The sequence below is a fragment of the Ctenopharyngodon idella genome, chromosome 20, assembly GCF_019924925.1.
Source record: "Ctenopharyngodon idella isolate HZGC_01 chromosome 20, HZGC01, whole genome shotgun sequence".
In the NCBI taxonomy this organism is placed as follows: Eukaryota; Metazoa; Chordata; class Actinopteri; order Cypriniformes; family Xenocyprididae; genus Ctenopharyngodon; species Ctenopharyngodon idella.
In genome coordinates this window covers 3,500,932-3,513,834 of record NC_067239.1, presented here as the reverse complement: position 1 = coordinate 3,513,834, position 12,903 = coordinate 3,500,932, and the positions used below count along the sequence as shown (strand labels likewise).

Below are 12,903 nucleotides of genomic sequence, written 5' to 3'. Positions count from 1 at the left end.
ACACACACACACTGTCCTCTTCAAATGAAAACCACTCGCCTTTTTTGCCATCTCAGCAGTTTGGTGTGCAAAAATCAAGCATATAATGTGAACACATATTATATATGAAAATCCATCCTATAATCCTGTATAAAATCCTATTTTGCGTCTCGTTGTCCAGTAAAAATATCTAAACATCCTCAAAACAAGATAAATAAAGATGTTTATAAAGAATAAAAATTTAATTTAAAAAAAATTAAATATTAAATTAAATAAAAATAAATAAATAAATTAAATAATTGTCCAAATATGCATTTTGATATGACCTACACTCTAAAAAAAATGTTGGGTTCACTGGGTAATTTTACTGGTCATTTTTGTTATTTTTACCCAGGTGCTGGTTTTGACAGATTTATTTCATTTATGCTTCACATAAACTTCATTAAGTTAAATTTAATTCATTAAACTTAATTTAATAATATATGATGAAACAAGAGAAACCACTTGTGCACAATAAAGATAGTTTCTCTGAAAACAAGTCTTCATGTCATAAGAAATTTTCCATAAAGAGGATATTTACGTTTTTACTGAAAATCAAGACTGACATAGTGATTAAAAATGATTTGCAGTGTACTAAAGATGTGAGAAGAGAAGAGAAGAGAAGAGAAGAGAAGAGAAGAGAAGAGAAGAGAAGAGAAGAGAAGAGAAGAGAAGAGAAGAGAAGAGAAAGTCTTCTCCATAGTGAGGGGGATGTTCACATAGACTTCATGCTGACAAGGAGACAATTCAAGTCTACCAGAGATGAATACAGCAAATGGCTGAGGTATTAGCATACAAACACACAGGCAAATGCTCACACACAAAAATGCAATCAAGACTCAAAAAGTTGGGTCAAAATGACAAGATCTTTTCCAGCATACCTAGAGAAGCAGTCATGCTGAAGTATTCCTCACAAGACACATCCACAGAAGATTAACTGGACTTGCCGGCCACTGTTGCGTCCTGACGCTCCTGCACGCTCACTTTGTTTCCCAGTGTCACTCTTTCATGGCCCCAGACTGTAACATTGCCTACTTTGTCACTTATTCCACCTCACATTCTCTCTCTCTCTCTCTCTGTCTGCCTCCCGGCACAAACACTGACCACGGGCAGCACGTCACACAGTTGCTGTTCTGTCCAACTCTGTCCCCTTCCTCTCTCTCTACTCATTTGTGTCTAGCCTGAATGAAGTCATTGAGTTTTTGGAATTCTGTTAAACCCCAGATGGAAAACTACTTCACGTCACTCTTCCAGCAGGACTGTGCCGCTGGTTTACTGACTCCAGCTTTGAGGAGGGAGGGAAGGGGGAGGGCTGAAGGAAAGGAAGAGGGAGGGAGGATGACTGCCCCCAACTGGCATGAGGCAGAAAGGCAGTGAAAGACCCCCATGGCTTCATTACCATATGAGTTCATGAGTGCTCTCCGGCCTTTGATAGGCCATTCAAGCATTGTTCTCCACAGACTCTCACAGTCTGCTTCACCTAACCAAACGGCAGCACTGGGGTCAGGGGTGAGGATGTCCTTTTATGGATGCCCTTATGTTCAACACCATGTGCTGCTGCTCACAACATCTGCTTCTATGCAAAACAGTCTTAATCTGCATTTTGGTCTTGTTTTGGAGTAAAAACATGCAAGCATTCTTATCTCTGACAATGACTTGTTTTCAGAATATGTGTATTTTGACTTTCTTCCTTTAAACAGAATACTTCACTTGTTTAAATATTGATCTAATTTACGTAAACATCTTTAAACAAAATAAATTCACCAGAGGTTTTCTGATAAAATCAAATTGAACTGCTGCTGGAATCAAAATAAACTTAAAAAACAAGACTCTAAAAGAAAGTCTGTGCTTCAAAATTTTGGGAAAAACAAACAAACAAACAAACAAAAAAACTAAAATATAGCTGCAAGCAGCGATGATGGGTCTAAGCCCTGGTGGCTTTAGGGCAACTGTGCACGACGGGCAATATGCATTTAAACTGGGGAAATATAAAAGAATTATGTAAAAATATGAGACTTATTTTAACATCTTCAATGTCTTGCCACCATGTTCTGAAAGTTTGGTGTGAATCATAAGAATCCCATAGGAGGAGTAGTTAAAAATTAAGAGACTGATTATTAAAAAAATTCACATTCAAACCTAAATATCGGACTTCCTGTTGGTCGGAGCTAATGACTGTAAATCAGAAAGTTGTCCAGCTCGATGAGATCAATATATGTACCGAGTTTGGTGACTGTAGGTAAAACTAACCCCCCCACTTTTCTCAAAAGGTGGCGCTACAGAGCCCCTCTTTCCTGTCCATTTCTAAGGTTTTGCCCATGTCTACTGGACTACATATCTGACGTGTGTTGAGTTTCATGCAATTTGAAGCATGCTCAAAAACACCCAATAATATTATTGGGTCAGTAAGAATTATTCAGCAAGGATGCATTAAAATTATCAAAAGTCACTTTTTTTTAAATAAATGATTTTTTTTTTTTTTCTATTCCTCAAAGGATAATGAAAAAGGGAGTCCTGTTTTAGGGTATTTTAATCAAGTAAATGCAGCTTTGGTGAGCATAAACAACTTCTTTCAAAGACATTTAAAAAAACATTTTGAACAGTAGTGTATAAGGGTCAATGACGTGATGGGTCTTTTTTTTTTTTTTTTTTTGTCCAAAGGCCTAAATAATAATAAAAAAAACAAACATATGACATCCAAAGTATGTAAGGTAGTACAACTAGATCTCTTTTATTAAATCCAAAAGGTTTCAGTAATATTTTGCTACATATAAAGGTATTTTAAAGATTTTGAAGGATCAAAAGTCATTTGGTTTAACTGTCCAAAGGCCAAAATAAATGTTTGTTTGTTTTTTATTCTGGCATGATTTTGTAACATCATATTTCAACATAGTGCAAAATGGTATTAAAATTATCTGTAGAAGTCGCTGCTTTGTTATGAGAAAGAATGTCCGAAAAAAATGAATTTCATTGATGTCATTCAGAGTAACCAATATAAAGGGACCATTTTGGATCAAGTCATGCGGTCAATATCATGTGACAGGATGTGACATCATTTAGACACTTGCAAAGGACCACATGGTTGTGAAGCAAAGTAACTAACTCTAATTTAACTATTTGAAAAATTCATGTTTTCACTTGCTCATACGCATGTCCCAAAACATCAGGTCATTCGGTACAACCGCTATAAAACATGGAAAATGTTGTAATATTTTAAAAACTTGTACTAAATATAAAATGTTTGACTGTCCTTTCGCTAGCTAGCTAGATATCAGCCTGTTAGCATTGTTTGAAAATAGCGTCATTCGGTATAACCAAAAGTGTCATTCGGTGAAACCGAAATTTTGGTTAAACCGAATGACTTTTTTGATGACAAATTTTGTCCATCTTGTAAAAAAAAAAAAAAAAATGACAAAAGCAGTGTTAATTGATTATAAAAACCACAATCTCATTGTTAACACTTAATAAAGCTTCAAAATTAATTATATTTCAATGTTTTTTTACACTTTTAAAAACCTTATTCGTCAATGACCCATATAAAGATAAATATCTAAATAACATTTTTCAAAACAACACACAAGAACAAAAAGGAAAAAAAAACTTAAATAATGGTCAAAATTCATGGCTAAATTTATCCTTATATCTAAATTAAATTACTAAGAAAAAAAATCATATTTAGATTGTTGCTATAAAAAACAAACTTTTCCTGTTCCCTGTTTATCCCTAATGTGACCTCAGCCACAGTAGCATATAAATCCATTTAAAGGGGCAGTGCTTTTCCCTTCCTTCCCCCTCAAACGTCTGTGTAAATATTTGCATTTGTCTGTCAGTGAGAGTTTGGCTATGAGATCTTCTATATTCTCCTGTTTATTTAGACACTAAAACATAGATGGACTGAAGTTACATAACCTGCAAATCTTCTCACATCAGGAAATTAAAATTTACAACATCCTCCCATTCCTCCGTCCTCCAGGCCGACTTGCTGAAGGCCGGACGTGTTAAACATTGTATAATTAAATTTATTTCATAATCACTTTGTTTATTTTTTTTATTTAAAATACTAAGAAATCTTGTAATGACCAAAATTGGACTATAAGACAGATAATCTGACTTGAACATTATTTATTATTTAATTGTAAAAAAAAAAAAAAAAAAAAAAAAATTGCTATGTTTACTGTCCGTAGCTGCATTTATTTTAATGTTATTCATACAGTAAAAAGTAAAATATATAGTATAAAAAGTGGCAACAAAAATCCACAAATAAAATATAGTCATTTTGGATTTGTGAGGTATGTTGTAATATAATAACATAATACAGTTATTTTGCTCTTGCAATCTATCTTTATTCCTGTTTTCCTGTGCCTCCTCATTAAGATGTAATCAGGCAATAGTATTTCCCTAAAAGTTACATAACTGACCAATGGAATGAATTTTTTTTATGAGTGCAATTATATGAATCTTTTTCTGAGTTTTTGTGAAAGTGATGTTGTTTTCGATTATAAATATAATTAATATTTTTTTATTTTTTTTCTTCCATAGGTTTAACAAATATTGAGTTGACTGGTAAATCAAGAAAATATTTACAGAATAACATTTGTTAAATTGCCATTTACAGTTTTTACGTGCAAAAGTGGGTAGTAACGCAGTATATTTACTCTGTTACATTTACTTTAGTAAATTTTTGGAAAAATTGTACCTTTAAGAATAGATTTTAATTTAAAGATGGCAACTTTGAGTACATTTCTAATGAAAAAAAAAAGTACTTTTACTTCGTTATGTTGGGTGACGTTCCTCTCATTACTTTAATGCAATACACGTTAAGAAATACATAGTTTTTCTTTTTTTTTTTTTTAATTTGATACTTTTTTACTCTTACTTAAGTAACTATTTTTAAAATTATTACTTTTAATCGAGTAAATATTTCTATAAGTACTTGTACTTGAGTACAGTTTTTGGGTACTCTACCCACCTCTGTTTACGTGTATGCTACAGTATGTCTACACCGAGTGCACATTTCGTCATCAAGCATGACTCTGTACACTTAGCTCAAATATTTGCCTTAATTTTTTTTTTTTTTTTTGTGCTAATTAATTGGTCGACAAAAGGTTCTGGCAACACTAACCCGGGCAGTTGTTCCACAGTGAAAAAAGAAACAAATGAGACAGAACAACAACAACAACAACAAGCTTCTGGAGATCGCAAGAACAATAGACGCTAATCCGTATTGTGTGAGGGGGTTAAGAGATAGCAAAAGATTAATTCCAAGCACCCAGTTCCAAGTTCCCAAAGCACTGAATGGCCAGGTTACAGGAAGTATGCATCCTGACCCAGAGGGCCACATCCTGTAGCAGAGTTATTTTGAGCAGCACAGATTTTGTGACAGCAGCAAGACAAACTTTGCTACAGGGGACCGTTTTGAAAGGTCAAATTTGTGCAAAATACAGTTGAATGCTTTCCTTGAATTGACCAAAGACATACACAAAATGATATCTGCACACATTCTCATCCTCTCATGTAGACGCAGATACGATTTTGTTAAAGTAGCAGTAAAAGGAAGTAGCATAAGGATGTAGCTAATTACCTTGACATATTGGAGAGCTCATGTAGTGTCTACTGGTTTGAGAACCAGGTCTTGAATGGGTGAAGTCATGTGCACTCTTTACTGTGAGGAGAAAGTGACAATTAAGCACATTAAGTAGTGTTGTGCCACAGGGTTCTATACTGGGACCAATTTTATTGTCATTGTATCTGTGTCCATTAAGCTCAATTTTTCGTAAATACAACACTTTGTATCATATATATGTTGATGATACACAACTATATATTCCACTCGATCCAAGTGGGTCTCAATTGTTTTGCCACTAGTACATTGCTTAGGTAAGGATAAAGCCTAGTTGTCAGTCATTTTCACCATCTTAACACTAAGTGTGTTTTCATACCTATAGATCATTGGTTTTGTTCCAAAATTGGGACATAATTTGTAACAATGCTGCATTTTCTTCTTGGTTCGTTTCGCTTTCACAAGGCAACATTTCAAAGAGTACTAAAATGTGTTTATGCAAAACACATGCGAGTAAAACTGTCCTCTTATTGGTCAGAGTTTCCCCTACGTCATCCAACAACAAGTTCGCTCCATGAGCTTAGCTTATTGTGGCTTTATTTGTAACTGTCGAGACACACAAAAAGTATACAAATGTAGCCATCATTCCAGCTGTTAAATTATATACTACATTCATATTAATGCTGAGGTAAATTCAAACGCGCTCTCTCTGGATCTCCCAGCACTGTTGGCTAACTGTATCGAGACACATGCAAACACTATACGAATGTTATAATGCAGCAGAGCGGGAATCAAGGCTTCGTCGGGTCTCACACAGAGAAGCGCAATTACACAACATTTTAAGATGAAGAGGCGCTTTTTGGTTTCCAACTGCAGTAACTAATGTGCTCACTCACAGAATCAAACACTTTATATAACACGTTTCCCATTATGAATTATGATATAGTTTGGTTCGTTGGTCCGTTGGTTTGGATTGCTTTCACATCTCAAGCGAACCGCCCCAGAGTTCGTTTACAAACCGCCTCGTTCAGGCAGTCTCGGAACGATTGTTTTGGTGCGGACCCGAGCACGATTTCCGTGTTCACATATGCCTAAAGGAACCGAACCAAGGGAGAAAACGCACCAGGTTCCGAAACAAACACTCAGGTGTGAAAGCACCCTAATAAGACAGTGTGCTATTCCGAGGAGACTATAAGTAGGCTAGCCTCTACTTCACTAAGCGTTTCTGATCGCGTTAGGAACCTGGGTGTTATTCTAGACTCTTGCATTGGTACTTGATAAGTGTTATAAGGCTGGCTTCTACCGACTTATCTCCAAATTGAAATCGATTTTTTCTACTAAAGACTTGGTTACCGTCATTCATGCATGAAGCCAGGCTTCTGACCCGTACAAAGAAGATGAATATTGCTCTAGTTTTAACATCATTACATCAGTTGCCTATTAAATTTAGTTCAGTTTAAGATGGTTTTTCTTTGTTTAAAGTTTTTATGGCATTGCACCACAATATACTTCTGACCTTTTGATTTTTCAACAAAATACTAGAAAATTGAGATCATCTAACTATATGGTGCTCTAGTTCATAAAACTAGATTAAAATTTGACCTTTTCTGCTGTTGCTCCCTGATAATGGAATTCTCTTCTATTGCATATTACATTTTCTCCAACAGTGGATGCCTTTAAATCGCATTTGAAGGCGTATCTTTTTAGTATGGCTTTTACATCTGAGCAGAGTTCACAGGTTTTAATGTGTCTGTGTATGTGAATGTTTATATTGTTCAACTTATTTACTGGAAAGCACAATTGTATTGTATTATTAGGTCATATGATATGATACATATTCCATAGTAATATACGTATATGGTATAATGTATTACCATAATCATATACCATGATATTTCAAAGAAAAATGTTAAGTTACCATCATGGTAAAGGTATTACTATAGTACTATATGTCTAAATACCATGGGATTTTTTCATAAGTGACCACACAAGGGTGCTATGATGTCTTTAAAAAGAATTGAAAAAAGATTACATCTGCTCATGTAATCTTTTTTATTGAAAAAAGATTACATAAGCAGAGGGTAATAAGTCTGTGAAAGGCTTCAAACTCACATAACAAACATCAAACACTGTGTCAGCCTTACCATATGGAGTTGGGGGTGTCACAGGAAATGCCGGTGTGGGCGGAACTTGATTGAGGCTCACCCACAATGAGCTGTCAATCTCTGGAGGGAGGTCACCAAAGTCAACAGTGTCAGTGTGATGTAGACCTCTCTGGAACAGACAAAAACACACAAGGTATTGTTGTAGGAAAGTTCCAGGTTCAATACAAGTTTAACTTGTATTTAGTTGACTGGGCAGAAGTTTGCACAGGGTTGGTGAGCAATTCAATCACACTAGTTTCCAGTTAAAATGTGTAATGTTTTACATTTTGAGGCTATACATTTATGAGGTAATTGTGCAGGTATAAATATGTGTATATTTATACCAGAGATTGTGTGTCAAAGCCGAATCTCTGAATATTCTGGGTTCGATCACCAGCCGTACTCCGCAGCACAGAGTATTCAGAGACATCACTGAGCTGTTTCTGTCTCCAACCTGTACAGAGAGAGACACAGAAAGAGAGAGTTATTTAGTAGGCATTTATAACTGATATTCACTGAATGGTAGTTCATATTTGACTGTGACCAGCCTTGAAATCTCACTCTCATTCAAGATTTTCTAACAACATCAAACAAAGTTAAAGTGTTTCAAACAGCATGACCCAAAATAGCATGTTCTGATACAATGCTTCTTTTGATAAAAGCCATGAGGAGAAGTTTATGACCTTACATAAACAAGAGCCATTTACTTCAGGGCTGTAATAAAATACATTCCACAAAAACCATTAAAAAATAAAATAAAATACATTTCATAAATAAATAAATAAATAAATGTTTTATAAGTAAAAAAAAAATAAATATTAAATATAGATAAAGGTGTAAATAATTATTAAATAAGTATTAAATTAATATTAAATAAATACAATTAAATACATATAAAAATAAATAAATAAATATTAAATAAGTATTAAATTAATATTAAATAAATAAATGAAAATAAATAAATAAGTAAATGCATACATACATGAGATTTTTAGTATAAACAAAATAAAATTTTGTATATACACTACCAGTCAAAAGTTTGGAAACATTACTATTTTTAATGTTTTTGAAAGTCTCTTATGCTCATTAAGGCTGCATTTATTTCATAATAAATACAGAAAAAACAATAATATTGTGAAATATTATTACAATTTAAAATTATGGTTTTCTATTTTAATATACTTTAAAATATAATTTATTCCTGTGATCAAAGCTGAATTTTCAGCATCATTACTCCAGTCTTCAGTGTCACATGATCCTTCAGAAATCATTCTAATATGCTGATTTATTATCAATGTTGGAAACAGTTGTCTTGCTTAGTATTATTTTATTACCTGTGATACTTTTTCAGGATTCTTTGATGAATAAAAAGTAAAAAAAAAAAAAAAAAAAAAAAAAAAAAGCATTTATTTAAAATAGAAATCTTTTGTAACAATGAATATACACTACCGTTCAAAAGTTTGGGGTCAATAATTTTTTTTCTTTCTTTTTTTTTTTTTTTGAATAAATGCTGTTCTTTTTAACCTTTTATTCATCAGTGAATCCTGAAAAAAGTATCACAGTTTCCAAAAAAATATTAAGCAACACAACTGTTTTCAACATTGATAATGACTGAGTATCAAATCAGCATATTAGAATGATTTCTGAAGGATCATGTGACACTGAAGACTGGAGTAATGATGCTGAAAATTCAGCTTTGATCACAGGAATAAATTTTATTTTAAAGTATATTAAAATAGAAAACCATAATTTTAAATTGTAATAATATTTCACAATATTATTGTTTTTTTCTGTATTTATTATGAAATAAATGCAGCCTTAATGAGCATAAGAGACTTCGTTCAAAACATTAAAAACAGTAATGTTTCCAAACTTTTGACCGGTAGTGTACAAGTGGATTTTACAAGACTAGCGAAAATTCTTCTGTTTTGCATATTTCTTTAAACAATTTCCCATATAAATTGTATTATTCCATAACAGTATGATGAAAAAGATTAATTTCATAATATATATTTTTAATTAGTCTTTTGCTTTAATAACAGCACCAAATGAAAGCTGTATGAAAACGAAACTTGATGAATAATATTCTCCAGAATTATTTGAAATCCAGAGTGGATCTTGAGCTTCAGTGGAAGCAAAAACATCTGACTGTCTGTACAAAAAGTCACATGATCAATAATGCAAATTTGCTTATTCCATAAGTGACAGTCCAGAAAAAATTCTTATTTATTTTACATAACATTTCTTGAATCTTTTAATCCTAACACTTTTTGATTTTTTTCAGGTTTAAATAAATAAAAAAATAAAAATAAAAAAAAACTTTGGATCCCAGTTTTTCATAATGACTATAAAACATGGTAATAATTGATTACAAATGGCCAGCAGGACAGGCTCTGTTAACTATCACTGTAAAAATCCTCAAGAATCAGCGATGGGGAAAGACAACAAGTTTTGTGTGTCAGGATACGCTCACTTCAAAAGCATTCCTCAGCCCTTACACCATGTGTATTCAAACACTCATAGACACACACACACACACACACACACACACACACACACACACCCCCACAGGGCATATATCTGGTGACATACTACAGTAATAATAACACCATGCATAGATTTCTGTTCATCAGGATGAATTCACCACTCAACTCAAGGACTCTCCATTCCAGGTGCCAGAGCTGCTCTGACATGAGCTGATCCTGCCAAAAGGATCTTAGGATCTTATAAAAGAGTAGAAAAGGGACACATGCAAGGCAGGGGACACACTTCAAAGCAACAAGACCCGTTCAGTCTGCTAAGGGTCAAAGGAGCCAGAGTATTGAGTTCATGGAGACTGCATCACAGATGTGTTTGGTAAAAAGCAGCAGTCAATATAACATTATAGGAAGTCACTAAATAGTTGTCAAGGGCTGTTTTATTACACCACTAGAAATATGATTATGCCAAATTTTAAACAAAGGCAGCTCAGAGGTCACGTTTACACGACGCAAGCACTCCATACTAGACCTGGATGTTTATATATTCAAACACAGTCACACTTACACACACGCACACACATACTCACTGAAATGAAAGGCAGGACTTTATTTTCTTTAGCAAACCTGTCAGGAGCTGCACATAGAGACCCATTGTATGTTACTTGTGTGCATTTATTAACATAAATTAGGCCCCTGCCAATAGAAACCTCAATGGAAACATCAATTCAAAGTCACTAGACTGCAGGCTCAGAAATTAACCAGTGAACCATGCAAAAATGCCACTGAAAGTGACAAAAATACATATATATTTGAAATGTGATGGTAATATATATATATATGCTTATATACATACCTGTACACACTACCATGCAAAAGTTTGGGGTTGGTAAAATTTTTATATGTTTTTGAAAGAATTTGAAAGTGAGTCTATTATGCTCACCAAGGTTGTGTTTATTTGATTAAAAATACAATAAAAAGAGTAATATTGTGAAATAATAAAGTTTTCAGCATCATTTCTCCAGTCTTCAGTGTCACATGATCCTTCAGAAGTGTTGATTTGATGCTCAAAAAACATTATCAATGTTAAAAACAGTTGCTGTTTAACTTTTTTCAGGATTATTTGATGAATATAAAGTTCAAAATAACAGTGTTTATTTATTTATGTCACTATTGATCAATTTAATGAAAAATATCTTCTTTTGAACTGTAGTGTATATAAAATAAACACCATTTTGTTGGATGTGTTATGATGTCTCTTTACAGTTACTTTTGTATTTGATATTCAATTGATTTTATAACCATAACAATGAAATGCTGAGCATTTATTTCAATTAAAATTAAAGTATTTGATATAAACTGTATTTGATATAAACTTGATATAAACAAATATAACGAACACCATGTCTACACTGCACTAGACCGTCTAAAGTAGCTGTCGCAAATTAATTTATCCTTTGTGTCAAAAGTATTGCAAGCTAAAATATAACTGGAACTTTTTTTGGTGGATTGCTGGAAAGCTGGAATCAATATATGGATTTAGGATTGGTGAATGTATCAGGATTTGCTCTTACCTGATTGGTGGGATTTAGCCCTTCCATCTGAGTGCGTCTTTCCATTGGTGTGAGGGGAGGCTGAACGGGTCATGTGATTCCTTGCTTGTGTAGGGATTGGCTCAAAGTCAGGGTCGAGGTCCAGGATCAGCTGATTGAGCTGTTCGATTGATTGATCTATATCCAAAGCCAGCGTTGCAAACTCATCGTCCTTGTCTGGCTCTGACTGCGCCTCTGGAAAGCCATTGTCTGGTAATGAAGGTTTGCTTGCACCTCTGTGGAGCTCCATCTCCTCCTTGTATCTGTCTGATGGAGTGTGTGTGTAAGAGGTGGACTGCGACACCGACTGCTGCTGTTTCACCCATATATGTGTCTGATATCCAGCAGGTACTGAAGAGTGTATGAGTGTGTTTGAGGAACTCACATTACCACTTTGACAATCATCCGATTGGATGGAGTTCTGACATTCACCTGAAGACAAACCAGATAATTCCTTTGAAGACAGTGTGTCTTTAGAGTCTGAAACAGCAGCATTAGGGGTGGTGATGTCGTCGTCATCATCTATAATGTCCGTCTCCCGCTCTACGAACAGAGCTTCACCGTTTAAATGTCTGGAATGATCAAATGCAGCTTGACCGGCTATAGGGTCATGTCTCGGGATGTCTAGAGAAGGTTGTTCCTCCTCCATTCTGAGTCCAGGAGTAACTCTGTGGAGCTGGGTATGCTCCTCAGAGCTGTAGCTGATTGCGAGGCCAGAGGCTTGTCCTCCAGTCCACTGGGAGGAGCTGGAGAGTCCAGAGTCACTGCTCAGAGAATGGGTGCCTTCATTTGGCTTGGCTGTGGAAGAAAGAACGAAAAGAATCAGTATAATACAGTGGTACAGGGATGACGTAGGCCAACCCGGAAGTTAAAATAACACTGGATCCCTTAACAAAAACCCAACAGGATTTTTCCATAGGCTTTTGGATTATCGCAAAAAAACAAAATCTGTGATCAACGAAAGTTTATGATACTTACACGTTTTGTCTATCAAGATAATGAACACAGCTTTTATGAATTTTGAAGCCTAAATACAATCGGCAGAAGTAAAAAGCTAAACATAGGCTTTAAACAAACTACACCATGGCCGCATGATTTCAACGTCACAATCA

The 12,903-nt window shown here is 34.4% G+C and overlaps 1 protein-coding gene across 4 annotated transcripts in view; it reads right to left on the bottom strand.

Moving 5' to 3' along the window:
* si:ch211-191a24.3 (tensin-3) overlaps positions 1-12,903 on the bottom strand; it is a 55,706-nt gene that overhangs the window by 19,128 nt on the left and 23,675 nt on the right. For 3 of the 4 annotated variants that reach the window (XM_051874797.1, XM_051874798.1, XM_051874800.1), the window contains 4 exons: positions 11,774-12,589; positions 8,067-8,176; positions 7,723-7,852; positions 5,600-5,680 (listed from right to left, as the gene is read on the bottom strand). In XM_051874797.1, coding sequence (XP_051730757.1) covers positions 5,600-5,680; positions 7,723-7,852; positions 8,067-8,176; positions 11,774-12,589 — 1,137 coding nt within the window. The remainder of the gene's footprint in view (positions 1-5,599; positions 5,681-7,722; positions 7,853-8,066; positions 8,177-11,773; positions 12,590-12,903) is intronic. The other variant, XM_051874799.1, reaches the window with a different exon arrangement.